This window comes from Bos grunniens, chromosome 15, assembly GCF_055505025.1.
Source record: "Bos grunniens cultivar Pamir isolate PY7600 chromosome 15, Bosgru_T2T1.0, whole genome shotgun sequence".
NCBI lineage: Eukaryota > Metazoa > Chordata > Mammalia > Artiodactyla > Bovidae > Bos > Bos grunniens.
Genome location: NC_141179.1, coordinates 57,133,664 through 57,150,933, shown reverse-complemented (window position 1 = coordinate 57,150,933; position 17,270 = coordinate 57,133,664). Strand labels below are relative to the sequence as shown.

The following is a 17,270-nucleotide window of genomic DNA, read 5'->3' as shown; positions in this document are numbered from 1 at the left end:
CAAGTGCTAAGGTAAAACCTAGAATGGTTATGGCAAGGGAAGTTGGTTTTAGTTAATAAGGTATAGTTATTTGAGGGATTGTTGTTGGGGGGGTATTGTTGAAAATAAATAATAAAAGCATATGAGATAATGGATACTGTCACTCTTATTGGCTGATATTTGTTATGATTGGTATTAATATAATGTAACTCATGTGAAAGGAAAATTTATTACTTTTATTTGTAGTTGCACCAATTTTTTGGTTCCTAAGACCAATGGATAACTACTATCCTTTAAAAGTTTGAAAAAGTCATGTTACATAGTATTTTTACCATAAATGCATGCTAGTCATGTGAAGACATTAGATCAAGAATCAGATATTGCTGACAGCAGTTCTTACATACTTTCTTGGTAAATAAGGCTAAATCTTCTGTCTCTAGATTCACAAACTAGTATTTTTTAAAACTATATTTACAGTACAAGGGGTCTAAAATGACTTGGGGATTTAGTGGTAGAAGTAGAGAGGTAAAATATGAAGTGTTAATGAGGGCATTTTCTTGTGTAGAAGATTGTAAGATGTTACTAATGTGATGTGTGTATTTGCCTTGTTATATTATGATTAGTATGTATATGGAGTATAAGGCAGGAATTACTGTATTAATTCCTATTAGAGTAATTGTAATAGTTGATCATGAGAAGGATGCTATTACTACAAATAGCCCTCCAATCAGACTAATGGCTGGGGTAGAGGTAAATTTGTAAGACTAGCAACCTTAGGCCTCAGGCTAAGGTTATTGTTTGGCTGTGAATGTGTTCATAATGTGAATTTGTTAAACGGAATCATATGGATGATGTGAAGCCATGGGCAATTATTAGAGTGGTAGCTCCTGTATAACTTCAAGGTGTTTGGATAAGAATAGCTACAATAACAAGTGCCAGGTGGCTGATGGAAGAATATGCGATGAGTGATTTTGATCTGTTTGATATAAGCAAATTGAACTGGTTATAGTTATAGGGATAATATGAGAAAAGGATATACTGTAAAATCTGTTAGTGGATTTAGTGTTGTTACAATTCATAATACGCCATGCTGCTGCTACTGCTAAGTCACTTCAGTCGTGTCCGACTCTGTGCGACCCCATAGACGGCAGCCCACCAGGCTCCCCTGTCCCTGGGATTCTCCAGGCAAGAACACTGGAGTGGGCTGCCATTTCCTTCTCCAATGCGTGAAAGTGGAAAGTGAAAGTGAAGTCGCTCAGTCGTGTCTGACTCTTAGCGACCTCATGGACTGCAGCCTACCAGGCTCCTGCGTCCATGGGATTTTCCAGGCAAGAGTACTGGAGTGGGGTGCCATCGCCTTCTCCGATAATATGCCATAACCGCCAAGTTTTAGTGATATGGCTGTAAGTACTACAGAACCTGCGATGGGGGCTTCTACATGTGCTTTGGGCAATCAAAGATGAAGGCCTTAGAGTGGTATTTTTACCATAAATGCATGCTAGTCATGTGAAGACTTTAGATCAAGAATCAGATATTGCTTGAGTTCAGTAGTGAAGTGTTAAGAAATTTAGGGAGCCTGTAACATTTTGGATATAGTGAGAGAGCTCCTACTAAGTGTATAGAATAAAACATAAAGGCCTGCGTTAAGGTGTTCTGTTTGATTACCTCATCAGATGATGGTAAGTGTTAGGACTATTATTGCCTCAAATAGAATGTAGTGTACAATTAACTCTAAAGCAATAAATGTTATGATTATGGTCACTCCCACAGGTAGGGATTTCTGAAGGCTGTACCAGCTGAGCTCAGTCCAGGAGGCCTCATTGCTAACAGCTCTGCTGTTGACCTCAGTGGCCAAAGGTTCAATCTCTAAATATTAAAGGCACTGGGACATAGTTACTGAGTGGGCAGTTTGTTTCTCATCTCTAGATTAATAAGCCCATTCCCCAGACCTAATCTGACCTGACCTTAGCCCCAACCTGACCCTTGATCCTGACTGCAGACCAGACGGCACACTCCTCCTGTTTGTTGCAGGGACTGGGAGGATGAGGGAAGGCAGGGCTGGGGAGCACCCCAGGCCTGGAAGGAAGAGTTCTCACCAGTGACGTCTCACAGAGGAGTTTGCTCCCACGCACCAGGTTCCCAATGGTGATGTGGAAGTAGGTGTTGCCGCTGCTCCAGTTGGAGATCTTGGTGAAGGGGTGAGTGGTCAGGATGTCCTAGGGGAGCAGAGAGAATCTGGGGCTGCACATCTGGACCATCTGACCTCACTCCCCTCAGCTCCAGCCCACAGACACCACCCACACAAAGGACCTCGGGCCCTCAGACAAGGCAAGGAGCAAGAGGGTAGAGGCCAGCTGTGCCATGGAGCTGCTGTGGGAGGCAGGCCTTGGTTGGGACCAGCTAGTGGGACAACCAAGGAAGCCCAGGGGGTTGTCACATGTGTGGGGCTGGAATTGGAGATTTTAAGAGGATGAGGAAACTGAAACTGAATTCCCAGATGAGATGATCCAGTGGAGTTGAAGGAGGGAGACAGAAAGACACAGCCTTGCAGAACACAGTGTATGCACTGGGTAGAGAAGCAGCCCAGGGAAGTGCCTGAGAGGGAGACCAAGGGAGAGGCAAGGAAAGCCAGGTGAGTGGGCCCGTGGATCCAAGAGGAAGGTGGTGGTCATTGCCCTCTTCGCCAGCAGCCCCAGTTGTGCTCTCCTGTGTCAGTGGTAGGACCTGCTCAGCCCACACATCTGAGCATCAGTTACCCCAGCACAGCCTGCCACCTGACCAATTGTGGACAGAGAGCATTCTGGAGAGGGGAAGGGGTTGGTAGTGTCTGATGATACTGGAAGACCAAGCACTAAAGAGTTGAATGGATTTCATAGTGAGGACTTCGTTAGTAACTCAGAGAGCACTTTTGATGGAGAGATGAGAGGTAAGGAAGTAGACACAGGAAACATGGACAGCCTCTCAGGACATGTGGCCAGGAGGGTAGATGAAGTGAGGATATTGGTAGCTGACAGAGTGTCTTGAAGTTTGGTTCTGGTGTCCTTTGTTAGAAGTACAGACAGAAAATCCCCCCTTACCTGCTCTTCCCTGTCACTGCTCACCTTGGTTCTGGGATCAATGAGGCTGACCCCATACTTGTTGATGGCAATTAAGAGGATCTCAGGAAAGTTTGGCTCTGTAGTTTGCTAGTTAAAAAAAAAAATCAGATGGGGAACCCAGAGCAGGAAATGTTTTGTACATTTGGGGAGAAATAAAGCTGCCCCCAGCTGGGCTTAAGTCTGCCTCTCCCACCACAACCTCAAGTTTCTACCTCTTCTGGGTCCTCAGCTCTACCCTGAATCCTTTCATGGGTCCCCAGCAACTGGCAAGAGTTTCATCCCTTCTGTCCTCTTCTCTAGGAGTCCCTGAGGTCTCTCTCTCTCTCAGCTCTAAAGTCTCTCATCTTTAAAAGACCTCCTGGAACCCTATACTTGCCTCCAGATGCACTTGCCTACCTCTTTCTTGCACAGCCAAGCTGTGTCAAAGGGCCCCCGTCCCAGGTGTGTAGTGAGGCCACCACTCCTCTCCATTCTGACCTGTCCCCTCAGGCCTCATGCCCATCCCCTCGCGCCAGTCTCTTCTCCATTCTCCTGCCTCTGGTCCCGTCAACCCTGTTCAAAACCCTCCAGGGCTGGGTACCGCCTTCAGGAGGAAACCTACCTGCCTCTCACCGCAGTCTGCTCGCCTCACACCTCATGCCCATCCACACTCATCCACTTGCGTTTCCTGCCCATGCCTGAGCTCTCACACTTCTGGGTCTTTGCTCAGGCCAGACTGTCTGCCAGGAACACTGCCCCCAGGGTCTCCCTGGAAAGCTCAGGTGCTGCCTCTCCCAGGAAGCCTTCTCAGCCTTCACCGTATGGTTGGGCCTCCCAGGCTCTGCCACCTCCATGAGGGCTCCCCACTGTCACACAGATCATCTTCTGTTACTCTGACCTCTGTACACATCTGCCTCCCCTGCCAGGCGAGGTGCTGGCCCTCAGTGTCCTAGGACTGAGCCCAGGGCCCAGTACTTAGCTGAGACACCTAGCTGGGACAAAGCTGAGGGTCGTTTCCTCCTTTCAGTCCCAGGCAGGTGGCAGAGACCATTGTAGTCTCCCCAAGTCATGGGGAGGAGTCCTGGTAACATGTGGTTCCCCTCCCCATCTCTGAGAATCACCCACCCACAGCATACCTTCACCTCAAAGAAGGCTGAGCCGAAGGTGGGCCACTTGAAGATGAGCTTCAGGAAAGCCAGCTTGGCCTCCTCCTTGGACTTCCCCGCGTGCTTGTTGAAATAGGCGACGATGGACTGCAGAGGGAGGGTGGGTCAGAGTCCTCTCCCCTGCCAGTCCTGCCCCCTGCACTGTCAGCAGCTGCCATGGGCCACGGGGGGCCAGCAGTCTCCCACTAATACCAGTTAGTGGACTCTTGACAGCCCTTCCCTCCCCAAAGCAAGCAGGTCGAACAGTATCAAGGAAAATCGGGCCACCTTAGTAACCAAGACCACACAAATTGCTGCAAAGTGACCAGCTGAATTTACAGGGGTCACAAGAGATACTTCCCTGGGCTACTGTCCAGCACCTGCCCCCTTGACCCTGGGGTGTCCAGAGACCCATTCGGAAGTGGGGTGGGGGGGGCCTGTTCCCACTGTCTCCCTCTGTGCTCACCCGCTTCCAGTCGTCAGGCGAGACCTGCCGGATGAGGTCCTGGGGCACCAGCTCCCGGAGCAGCTTGGGGATACTGGGGAAGTAGGATTTGTCCTCCTCGAACTTGACCCTATAGATGAGCGCCCCCAGCTGCAGCACCTCTTCCCGCGTGCACTTGTGGTAGCCTCGGAGGTACTTGGGCAACTCCTGCCAGAGACAGAGAAGGTCACAGGCGTGGAGGCATCTGGGGGAAGCAGGCTTCTCCCCTTAAACACCTCCACCGTGAGGCTGGGTCCACCTGCTCCCCAAGGTGGGATGGCACAGGACAGGGAAACAGCCTTATGCCGCACAGATGCAGCGCTTTACAGTTTTAAATCAGAGCCAGGGGTGAATATCATCTCATTTACCCTCATAACAGTCCAGTGAGGCAAGCAGCTCCATTTCAAAGATGCAGACACTCAGAGGGACCAGCTGGGGCGCCTGAGACTATTCCATAACTCTAGCCCCCCCACCAGGCCTGTCCTTCCTTGGGAAAAAGCGTCTCTGGCTGGCCGCCTCCCACTGTGTTCCCTTGAGACCCACAGGCTTCCTCAGCAGCACCAGCCCCTTCCCCACCTTTCAGACCCAGAACCACAGTCGCTGAAGATGAGCTGACCGAAAGCAAAGATGAAGCCTCTAACGCTGCCCACAGACTTCTGGAAACTTAACAACCGTCTTATCCACTCTCTGAAGAGTAGGGAACCGAGGACGCCCTGAAGACACGCTGCAGAGCAGGAACTACCCACCCACCTTGGGGTCTTCTCAGCAGGTCTCTGCTTTCACAGTCAGTACTCAAGGCGGCTGCACAAGCACAGCCCCGAGCTACCGGGCAGCTCACCTGGTAATAGTGGAAGATAGAGTCGGCCATGGGGTCCTTCCCCGGCACTGTGGTGGTCCACAGCTTCTTCATGAAGAACACTTGGTAGGTCAGCGAGGGCACGACTCCTGAGGCAGAGGGCAGGCGGTCACCCAGAAGATGCCAGCACAGAGGGCTGTCCAGCCCAGCACCAGCCCCGGAGGAAGCCCCAGCCTGGGGCCCCACCCACTTGGGCCTCAGGTATGGCACTCAGCCAGCACCTGCCAGCCCCAGACCTCAGACGATCCCAGGACTCAGCCTCACGTTACCATCCCTGACAGGCCGGGCTTTCTTTATCCAGTCCGTCAGATGTCGTACGAAGTCGAAGAAGAAGTCATTCTCAGGGACGCTGATGACCTAGGGACACGGTCATTCTAGTCCACTCATTTTAATTTGAGCAATACTGAGTTCTCTGATTTTCCCACCCAAGGCCTCCCCGACAACCACTTCTCCAGAAAGATTCCTGCTTGCAGCCAGGGTGGGTGTCTGTGGATCAGCCCCATCTTGCCCCAATTTTGCCTGCTGAGTGTCTGGCCAGTGACAGTGACTCCACTCATTCAGCAAAGAGTCACTGATCACTGCCCTAGGACCTTGGGAAAAAAAGGCTGAGATGGGGGCCCAGTCCCTGCTTTGGACATTCTCTGGCATCCATTTCCTGAGCCACTCACAGACTCTAAGTCCCTCCCGCCCAGGTCCAGGACCTCACCCGATCACTTCGGGTCACAGTGTCTGGTACAGGGTCAGACTAGTAAGGAGACAGACATGAATTCACACAGAACTCTGGGTGAGCAAAAAGGGGAAGCACCTGACCTGTGCAAGGGTCAGGGAAGCCCCAAGGGAAGGGCTTTAGAGCTGGACCTTTGTCCCCCCACATTTATGTCCATGGAAGTCAATGAGGGGCGGAGGCAGGGCCCTGTGCTTCAGAGCCACACCTACCTGGATCTGAGTCCCTGCTGTGTGATCTGGGATAAGTTACTTAACCTTTCTGAGCCCAGGGACTTGTGATCTATTAGTGGGGATAGTCACCCTCTCTCTTCAAGGGCTTTTTCAGAGGTGAACTGAGAGCCTGGCAGCTGAGGGACCAGTCAAATCAAATCTGGAAAGTACATGTGTTGGGGGGCAGGGTGAGGAGCCTAGTGTGTCCAGAACCCAGAGTGCCATGTGCCTCCCAAGAGAGCTGTAGCCAGGCTGTGCAATGGCTCAGAGGAGAGAGATATAGGGACAGCGGCTGCATGGAAGGGGCCACTGCAGGGATGTAAGGAGGAGGCAGAATCAGAGGCCGTGTGCAAGAGTGCCTCTTCCTCTCTTGCCCCATCCTTCCTTCTGTCTCTCTCCCCACCCCCACCGTCCCATAAGCTCCCAGAGGCCCAGCAAATTTCCCAGTAGACAGCCCAACAGCAGGTAGATTAGCAACCAATGACCACCCATGACCCACCTTATCTACAATTTTGACAAAGAGGCTGAATCCCTCGGAGGACTTGAGGAGCAGCCGGGCGGCGATATTCTGGCAGAAGTCCTTGGCCTTGGTGCTGGACTCCACCTCAAAGGCCTGGTGCGGGGAAGCACTTGCTGGGCTCCGGCAGGGCCTCTTGCACCTCTAATGGCTGGGCCTCAGATAGAGCCCCTTCCCATTCAAGACACCCTCCTTCTGAGGGGGCTTCCCCAGAGCTCAGCACAATGCTTAAGTATACAAACTGTTGCTGCTAAGTCACTTCAGTCATGTCCGACTCTGTGCGACCCCAGAGATGGCAGCCTACCAGGCTCCCCCATCCCTGGGATTCTCCAGGCAAGAATGCTGGAGTGGGTTGCCATTTCCTTCTCCAATGCATGAAAGTGAAATGTGAAAGTGAAGTCACTTCAGTCGTGTCCGACTCTGTGCGACCCCAGAGACGGCAGCCTACCAGGCTTCCCTGTCCCTGGGATTCTCCAGGCAAGAATGCTGGAGTGGGTTGCCATTTCCTTCTCCAATGCATGAAAGTGAAATGTGAAAGTGAAGTCACTTCAGTCGTGTCCGACTCTGTGCGACCCCAGAGACGGCAGCCTACCAGGCTTCTCCATCCATGGAATTTTCCAGGCAAGAGTACTGGAGTGGGGTGCCATTGCCTTCTCCAGTATACAAACTACTATGTATAAAATAAACAAGCTACAAGGATATACTGTACAACACAGGGAATATAGCCAATATTTTATAATAACTATAAATGGAATACAGCCTTGAAAAACTGTGATTCATGGGCTCCCCTGGTGGCTCAATGGTAAAGAATCTGCCTGCCAATGCAGAAGGCATGGGTTCAAACCCTGATCCAAGAAGATCCCACATGCCTCAGAGCAACAAAGCCTGTGAGCCACAACTAGTGAGGCTGTGCTCTAGAGCCCAGGAACCACAACTGCTGAAGGCTGCGTCCCGAGAGCCTGTGCTCCGCAACAAGAGAAGCCACCACAGTGAGAAGCCTCTGCGCCGCAACAAAGAGCAACCCCCGCTCGCCGCAGCTAGAGAAAAGTCTGCGCAGCAACGAAGACCAAGCACAGCCAAAAAAATAAATAAAATCATCTTTAAAATGGTGAATCACTGTGTTGTACAGCTGACACTCATAATATTGTACATGAACTATACTTCCATTAAAAATAAATTTAAAAAAAAAGTAAAAGCACCTCCTGTCTGGATCTTCCCAGATGGTGCCCTTCCCAACCCCCCAAGAAGTTTCAAGCCTTGGCCTCCAGGGTCCTGGGTGTGGCTGTACAAGCATGAGTGACGGCAGAGGCCAAGGAAGCGCAGAAGAGACAGGGCGGGTGGAATAAAAGAGACTGAAGAAGGGAGAAAACAAACTCCAGAAAGGTGAGGCGTCATGAGGGAGGAAGCCGCCCAGACGGGCTGAGAGGGATAGGTGAGTCCAGGGAAGTTTAGAAGAAGGAGGGCAGTTTGGGGGTCGGGGGGGATGTTCCATGTAACCTTCCACCAGGGACAGGAAAGGATTTTAGCAAGATTTTCTGTCCTTGTGTCTAGAATCCTAAAATAGTTATTTCTGAGTCTCTAGTCTCTAAACAAGTTGTTAAGCTGCTTTTCAAACCAAAAGTTTCAATGTTGGTCTTGTTTATCTGAATGAGATGCTATGCTGGGATGGGGAAGGGAGAATAGATCAGAAGTCAGCCTGACCAAATGGGTGTGACAAGAAGACAAATAAGACCTCTGCCCAGGGGACCAAGGTAGAGGAGACTCAGGTCAAGTGAAAAGGACGAAAGGGGTCTGCAGGAGAGTGGACTTAGGACAACAGGGGAGGTCTGGGGCTGTGGAGCAGGCAGGCCTGTGCCCAGGAACAGAATGGGCATCGGGGAGGTGACATCAACACAGAGCTCAACTCGGAGGGAGAAAGCACGTTCCTGCAAGACAGAGACTCCTCCGAGAAAGGGAGGGATGACCTTGTCAAGGAAGCTGATCCAGTTAGTGGGAGGCTAGACCAGGAACCCAAGGGCTCCTGACCCAAGGAGTCTATGGCCCCAGCTCCACTGAGGGGCAGGACAATGGGGGCAAAGATGGGGGTGGTAGGGGAGAGGCATCAGGGCTGCCCCATGTCCCCAAGGGAGCCACATCCTTCAGGGGCACCCACAGACGAAGAAGCCAGAGTCCCTTACCTCGTCAGTGTCATCAGGAAAGTAGACCTTGTGGAAAATCTGGGTGGTTTTGTGCTGGATGGCTTCCACCTCCACCAAGTGTGGGGGGTACTTCCGGGACCCATTTCTGAAAACCAGGTGAAGAGGGGAGGGGCCAAGTCACGAAGTAGCCATGGGAAGCAGAGAACAGAGGGAACTTCGGAGTCAGGCAAACCCCAGTCCTAATCCCTGTCCACCACTTCCTACTAGGTGACAGTCACAAACTCAAGCCTTTTGTTCCTCATCTGTAAAACAAGATGATAATGGTACCCACCAATAGGGATATGGAGGGGACCAAATGAAGCCAAGGATGCAAGTGAGCTTCACAGAGTATGCAGTGCAACCCCGGCATCTGCCTCCCCAACAGACTTGACAGAAAATAGCTTTCTGAGCAACCAGACTCTCAAGCTGTCCAGAATGGTACTAGGCACTACAACCTTTGTCTACTGGGCAGCTGTGGGACCCCAAAGATGGGTCCCAACCACTGTCATGACCTCAGCATCGCAAGGGACTCATCTCCCTAGCCCATGTGGCCAGAAGCCCATCCCAGGGCCCACACTGTGCCCGCTGCCCCCTGTCCCTTGCAGACGGCCGTACCTCAGGGCTTTCTGGAGTCGCTGCAGGCAGTCGATGGCAAGTGGGCAGTGTTTGCGGGACTGCAGGAAGCGCTGCACGTGGGGCAGGAGGATGTTGCTGGGTGGGAAGAGCCCTGTGCACAACCAGAGCAGCTCCCAGCCCCGCTCCTCACTGTACCTGCGGGAAGAGGCATGGTGTCCAGCAGGGCTCCTCACCAGGGCAGCACATGCCTGGCCTCACCCCCACCCTTCTCTGAGACCAACATGGACCCACCCACCCAACAGTCAGATCCAAATATGCTACTCAAAGTGTGGTCGACCAACCTGCCCCAGGCCACACACTTACTTGTCACTCAGAGGCAAAGTGCTTGTGCCAAAATGAAAATCACTATGTCACCAAGCACTCTGGGTTCAGTTAAGTTTTTGTTTTGTTTTGTTTTGTTTTTAAGCAAGACTTTCCTATGAAGGAAGCAGTATGTGGTTTATTCTGGCAGGAGCTTTTTAACTCGCCTGTTACTTGAAGCAAGAGACACAGGTTCGATCCCTGGGTCAGGAAGATGCCCTGAAGGAGGAAAATGGCAACCCACTCCAGTATCCTTGCCTGGAGAATTCCATGGACAGAGGAGCCTGGTGGGCTATGGTTCAGGGGGTTGCAAAGTCAGACATGACTGAGCAACTGAGCACAATGAACATGATTACTTGAGCAGCCCTGAGTTAGACCAGCCCCAGAGCTCCCTCAGGCACTCCTCTGAGCTCCCTGGGCCTGGAAAGAGGGAAGCTTGGAGGGCTTCCAGAAGGAGGTGGCATCTGATCCAGGCTTGGAAGGATGAGGCAAATTCTAATATGCAGAGGATATGAAAGGTTTTCTTGGCTGTGGGCATGTACAAAAGTTTAGCTGTGTGAAAAGATCTGACATGTGGTCCAGTGGTGGATTTTTGTAAGAGATGGAGAGAGTGACAAGGCTAGGGAGGGAGTTGGAGGCCTGGGAATAAGGGGAGAGAGTGGGGCTTGTCTCTGGCTCTGAGATGAGCACGTGCGTGACTCCCCCTCCTGCCACAGTCTGGACCATCAGGGAGGAGGTGACACCCTCCGGGTCACCCCCAGCCCATAAGAATTTATGGCCAGAGCTTCTGACAGACAGCCTGCTCAGCCTGAGTGAGGGACGGGACAACTGCTCAGGAGATGCACCCACAGGCAGACAGTGGCATCTGGGCTGGAGACAGGTGTCCAGAGGAGGTGTCCAGGCAGGGGGCAGCGGGAAATGAGGAGGAGCTGGGGCTGTTCAACTTGGGGGAGGACAGACTCCGAGGGCACAGCCACCACCTTTGGTTCTTGACCCTCCTCCATGGACCTTGAGGGAGAGCCCCGAGGACACCTTCCTGCTCCAAATGAAGGAGGATGGCTCCTAGGCAGAGCTGCTGCTGCCTCGGCAGGGAGTGAGCTCCCCGTCTTACCTTCAGCGGTTAGCCCCAGGGGTGGGGGCCTGCCCCTCACCCTCCCACCACCCTCCCCTCACCCTCTCCTCACCCTCCCACCACCCCGGCAAACCTGATGTGGTTGTCAGTCAGCTGCTTCAGGATCTGCACATACACCTCGTCCTTGAGGGGCTCGGCCTTCAGGGCTCCCTCGAAGATCTGGTCGGTGAGCTCATTGACGGAGCGCATCCTCTTGGACGGGTAGTCACCCATGTACTTGAGCACAGGTGGGGAGCCGTCAAGGAAGGCCGTGGCCAATCAGGGAGCACTGGCCGGGAGGCAGGCAGCCACTCTCTCCAACAGGGTCTGCCCTCCCTGACCCTGTGGCCCTGGCCTCAGGCTGCTCACCCAGGAGATGGGCATAGTGTGCCAACACTGCCCTGCATGCCCGCTGCCCACCCTCTCTCCCCAGGTCCTCTGGCCACCCTGCTCCAGGCCCCAACCTCACAACAGGAATCCTTATAGCAACCAGAACCAACTTTCCAAATCCCAAATCCAACTGTACCACTCCCCGTGGCTGCAGGACACAGTCCCAGCTTCTTAACAGGCTTGGGGAACCTTTCATCCATCGGCCCAGGTCTTTGAATTCCCTTCTTGAACTCTACGCTCTAGCTGTGCTGAGTTAATCTGTGCCCTTGAAACAGCCAGGCTTTGTTTTGCCTCAGGGCCTTTATGCATGCTTCTCCCTCTGTCAGGAACATTCTTCACCCATCTCCCCTTGGACGGGCCCAGGCGGGTCTCCAGCCTAGATGTCATTTCATCCAGGAAGCCCTCCCTGTTCTCCAAGGCCAGGTCAGGCCACTGTGCTGTCGGGCCCCATCACAGCACTGACCCTGACCAGCATGCCTCCCCTCTCAAATCAATTACAGGCACCATGAGGCCAGAATCTGCTCACCCCCGTGTCTCCATGCCTGGCCCAGCACACGGCACAGTTTAAATCTGTCAACCAAATGACAGGGTGTGAGGAGACAGCGGACGGGGACAGCCCCCGGCACCCTGGTAAGGGAGTCACCCCGTCAGCATCCCTCCATGTCTGCCCAGGCCCCAGCAGGGCCCCTTGGAAGGAAGTAGGTGACGAACACCCTAGAGGCCCAGCCTGGTCCCACCCTCCCCTGGGGGACCCCTCCCTGTGGCCCCTGCCTGCCCTCCATGTCATCCCCCACCCTCTGTGGGTGCGGATATCAGTGAAGGCCATGCAGGCCTCCTGTGAGAGCTCCTCGCTGCCCAGGATCTTCTTGAGCAGGGCCTGCTTGAGCGGCTCCCGCGTGTGGCTCCACAGCCGGTCCTTGCCGCGGGCCTTGGACACCATGACGCGGCTCAGTGTGTGCTTGGGTGGGGGCCTGCGGAGCACAGACAGTTGGCACCGACGGCCAGGTTATAACTCCAGCCCCATCCCACCCCGTGCAGGAGGCTGAGCATAGGGAACCAGCCCTGCGCTCCCCTGCTGTCCCCTGTGACCTGGGATGACTCACCAGCTCTGCCCAGGCCTTACTTTCTCAGCTGACAAATAGAGACACTAACAAGGCTGGCTGGGCCCCGGCCAGCCCTGCCTACCTCCCCAGCCTGCTCACCCTGGCTCCTCTCTGCTCCCTCTGCTCAGGCCATGGCATGCATTGCCCATGGCACTCCTCCACCCAGCAGCCCAGACACCACTTGCCCCAGGAAGCCTCCTCTCCATCTCCACCCCTACCCAGCATCTCCATCACAACACCAGGCACACCGGACAACAGCTGCCTGCTTTCACGCCTGCCTCCCCACCAGGACTGTGAGTCCATGAGGCGAGAACAGGCTCACGTCCTGAGTGCCCAGGACTCCACCTAGGGCAGCATAGCCACAGGATCTCAAATGAAGGAAGGATAAGATGACACGACATGAGAAGGGTCACCTCGATAGACTGAAACTGCCCTCTGGCTCCCTCTGACCAGGCCCTTCTCACAGATGGGGGCACCACAATGTGACCCCACTACGCAGACCGGAGAGTAGCAGAAGCCTGTAGTTCCTCGCCTGTCTCCCTTTCCCCATCACCTGAAGTAGTCGTAGGAAAACTCCTCCAGTGTGTAGGGTTTGGCGCGCGCCTCGGGCTCTGCCGTTCGCAGCTGCAGGAGTCGGATAACATCCTGCCTCTGGTCGGGGGTCATGGTGACAAGGGCCTAGAGACCAAGAGACAGGAGCTGAAGTCAGCTCTCCAACTAGGGGCCCTGGATCAACATGGTAAAGCCCAGAGCCTTCTTGACTGGGGCTGGGGAAGACTGCCTTCTTGGGGGTGGGCCCTGGGCCTGTCTGACCCGGGAGCCCCTTTCTTTCTGGGGAATCTCTGACATTACCACTGCCTCCATCATGCTGGGCTTAAGACCCTTCCCTCAGTGCCCTGTCTGAACGAGGTGGGGTCATCAGAAAGCCTGGACAAGGCAGGGGACACAGTGTGAGAAGTGGCTCAGGAAACATCTGGAAAGCTGGGTTCCGAGTCCTCAGTGTTGGCTGGGGGGATGGGAAGGGAGATTCCAGAGGAGCCAGGGCCTGCCTTCCCAGCTCTGACCTCACTGCCTTTTTAGACAGGGCAAGCCCCATCCCCGTCCTCCCATCCCCTAGGCCACTCTCCTCTGATCCCCCAGCCGGGGCAGGTCCTCATCTGAAGCAGTTTCTAGGCTCCTCTCCACCTGGGACCAGTTTAATAGTTGCCCCAACTTTTAAGTTTGTGGTCCCCTGGATCATCTTCATAGAAGCTGCACAGCATGAATCTACAGTAATCCCCCACTCTTATTTTATGATGTGGGAATAAGACAAGGAGGGGCCAAGGAGCCTCCCATCCGTCTACCACCCCCAGCCAGCCACATACCACAATCTCCCTCGGTGGCATAGTGACAGTAGGCATGACATAAACGCAGTCAGTGGGGAAGTCCCCACGCTGCTTGGTCCTCTCGTTGATGCCGCTGGCCCAGCCCGAGTTCATCACCTGTTCGCCCGTGTCGTGGTCCAGGATGAGGAGGTCCCCCTTGGCGAAGCTGAGGAAGCCGGACTCCTCGCCCGCTGGAAGGCAGAGGTGGGCGGGGCCGCACGGGTGTCGGGGGAGGGGCAGAGAGGTCAGAGGTGGGTTGGAGCACCTTTATTTGGGTTGATGATCTATAAGCCGCTCCTCCCCACTGGAACTGAGGCCCTGTCCCTCTCAGGTCTGCTCAGGAGCCACCTTGCCACAACCCCCCACACAGACACAGTCGTTGGTCGAAAGCCTTCCATGGCTCCTCACTGTCCTAAAAGATATTCCTCGACAGGCTCACAAGGCCTATTGCTGGTGACTGTCTTTCTGACTTCCTCTGCCTCCGCCTTCTTGCCCCTTCCACCTTCCCTCACCCATTTCAGCCAAACCGATCTATCTGCAGTTCCCAGCCTCCAACCTGTGCTCTCCAGCCTCGGCTCTGTGATCCTCTCTGCCCCAAACATTCTGCTCACACAAATGTCCTCCCTGAACCCCAGGCTGCATGGGGGCCACTTCCCCCAACCCAGGTTCCCATAGCCTCTGAGCTTCCCAGGTCACTGCTCTGTCACAGGGACTGTCACGGTCTGCTCCCACCCCTTCCCCACGACGGCAGGGCTGGGGTTCATCTCTTTCTCGAGCTCTGCCCAGGACCTCAAAGGCCTATGGACCAGGGATGCACGGTTTATAGTTGCTATTGCTGTCATCACTTGAAGATGGTATTTGGGGAACACTGAGGAGGAACCCCTGATCTCATGTGGAGAAGGTGGCAGGTGATAAGTATGTAGGATCAGGGGGAGGGAGGTTTCCCATGGGGCACAGATCAAAGGCACAGAGGTGAGCTGTTTGGTCCATTTGGCACAGCAGGTGTCTGGGGAAGGCAGAGTAACAGGCACTTGAGATTTTGAACATCAGGAGAAGGCCAGGGCATGCGATCTACCTAACACCCTGACCCAGGAACTGGCAGCTGGTGCCAGGAGCCACTCACCAGGGTTGGGGTTGTCCTGCAGGGCCACCACATACTTAGACCTCTTGCGGAGCCCCTCCAGGAAGGTGACCACCAGGTCACGGATGTCCTCAGCATTGCTGGAGGTGAAGGTGTACTCATCCCCCTTGATGGTGGCCAGCGTGAAGCTGGGGGCCGCCAACTTCGCTCCCCTGCATGACCAACACGGAGAACAGGGCCCCGTCGGGGTCAGTCCAGCACAGCCCAGGTCAGAGCAGCCCAGCGAGAGCAAGACACGGCACTCCCTGAAGGAGACCAAGGCCAGCCCAGTCAGGAGTGGCCTGACCAGAGAGAGGCCGGCCCAGCCAGGGTGACAAAGGGCCCCGGGAGCCAGAGCTCAGCCTGAGTCAGCCGTGGCTGGGCCAGAGTCATCCATGGTCTGGGGAGGCCTGCCTGGGGAGCTCATTTCCCTCTTGTTGTCTAATTCCTACTCACCCTTTAGGGCTCAGCCTATCTACCATTTCCTCCAGGAAGCCCTCCCACAGACCTCAGCACACTGGTCCCTACTTGAAAAATGGCTTATTTGATGTCCATCTCCCCTCTCAACTGCAGCTACAAGAGAACAAGGATTATCTTGGCACCACTGCATCCCAGGTGCTCGGTCAGAGCTGGACATGACTCAAGTCTGGCCCACATTGGACACAGCTCAGAGACACTCCTACAAGCCCCGGATGGGGGTGAGGCACTGCTGGGAAGAGTCCCTTGCAGGACCCACTCCCAACGCTGCTCCCATATGCATCGCGCTTCTCTGTTTACAAAGACTCCCATCAACTGTGGCATTTTTTCCTCACCACTCTTACTCTGTTATTGCAGGAAAGTTAGGACCTCCATTTGAGAGATGAGGACATGGAGGCGAGTCCCACTCAGGCCCCTGGGTGTCAGGCCAGCTCTTTTTGCACATGTTTGACTGTCCCTGACTGTTCTAACCACTGTTCTCAGCACAACCAGGAATGTGCCATAAAGACCCACCCCCCACCCTATTGGGAGGAAGGTGCCGGGGGTCTGCAGGGCACAGCACATACTCTCAATCGTGTGCGAGCAGGACAGGCCACTGTGTGTCTCTGCATCTTGGTCATGTCCTCTGTGAGGTAGGGGCTTCCCTCCAAGGCCCCCATGACCTGCAGGAAAGACCTCGGAGCCCTCTCCTCCCCGCTCTGTCTGACTGTGTCTCCATCTGCCTGCTTCACTTCAGAAAGTGTTGAATCAGGACCCTGCACTTGAGTCCCACACCTGCCACTGGCCTTTGTGCGGCTCCGGACAAGTCCCCGCCCTGCACTAAAGCGGGGTGTGAGGGGCTAGACTGACCTACTGCTGGACACGGCCATGATCTCGGGGAAGGACAGCTCCAGAAGCACCTGCTCCTGCTCATCCACAAAGTAGACACCTGTCCAGTTGACCGCCACAATCACGTCGTTCTTGGGGAGGTTGGGGCCTGGGGCAGAGACAGGGGCACTGAGAGGGCGCCAGCCCAGGCCCAGGCCCAGCCCTTCCCAATCCTCGTAACCACCATGGAGATGGCCAGCGTGGGGTACACTGATGTCCATTTTACAGATGGGGGAACTGAGACTTAGAGAACACAACTTCCCCACAAGACAAAACCCCAGATGCAGTGGGAAGAGAGTGCTGGATTAAGGAACTGGGTTTGCACACTGTCCCTACCGCTGGTCTGCGCGACTTGGGACAAGGCCCTGAGAGCGGTGTGGTAGGATATGGAGGAGGTGGGTCACACTAACTGAGCCCCAAAGGTTCCCTCCAACCCGATATTTGGTGGTTCTGCAAAGCCAGCACCAGCACAGGGCCTGGTATGGAGCAGGTGCCTGATGCTGACGCCCAAGGATGACTAAGCAAATGGCCCATGTGGGTTTGTGACAGCTGCATCCACTCTCAACTTCATGGGGTCAGCCACCCTATTCTGTACACAGTAGGTGCTTTAATGACCACATTACTCAGTTGTTCCACCCAGTGTGTGGCTGAGCACCTACTAAGTGCCACAGAGCCCTACTGGACTGCAGAGAGGGAGGATCTGCTCAGCACACTGACCTGGGGACCAAGCA

General features: G+C 54.3%; 1 protein-coding gene across 7 annotated transcripts in view; it reads right to left on the bottom strand.

Annotated features, from left to right (window-relative positions):
- The window catches only part of MYO7A (myosin VIIA), a 105,515-nt gene that overhangs the window by 3,266 nt on the left and 84,979 nt on the right, over positions 1-17,270 (bottom strand). The window contains exons 34-48 of one of the 7 annotated variants that reach the window (XR_015142197.1): positions 16,522-16,648; positions 15,199-15,461; positions 14,076-14,266; positions 13,265-13,389; positions 12,422-12,579; positions 11,313-11,466; positions 9,787-9,942; positions 9,172-9,277; positions 6,977-7,090; positions 5,806-5,898; positions 5,524-5,630; positions 4,668-4,853; positions 4,193-4,309; positions 3,081-3,164; positions 2,076-2,195 (exon numbers count right to left, since the gene is read on the bottom strand). Coding sequence is in view for 6 of the 7 variants with exons in the window: in XM_086340901.1 (XP_086197027.1) it covers positions 2,076-2,195; positions 3,081-3,164; positions 4,193-4,309; positions 4,668-4,853; positions 5,524-5,630; positions 5,811-5,898; positions 6,977-7,090; positions 9,172-9,277; positions 9,787-9,942; positions 11,313-11,466; positions 12,422-12,579; positions 13,265-13,389; positions 14,076-14,266; positions 15,199-15,461; positions 16,522-16,648 (2,096 nt within the window). In the remaining variant the exon portion in view is untranslated. Of the gene's footprint in view, positions 1-2,075; positions 2,196-3,080; positions 3,165-4,192; positions 4,310-4,667; positions 4,854-5,523; positions 5,631-5,805; positions 5,899-6,976; positions 7,091-7,583; positions 8,937-9,171; positions 9,278-9,786; positions 9,943-11,312; positions 11,467-12,421; positions 12,580-13,264; positions 13,390-14,075; positions 14,267-15,198; positions 15,462-16,521; positions 16,649-17,270 lie in introns of those variants that run through there. The other 6 variants (XM_086340901.1, XM_086340903.1, XM_086340902.1 and 3 more) reach the window with 6 other exon arrangements.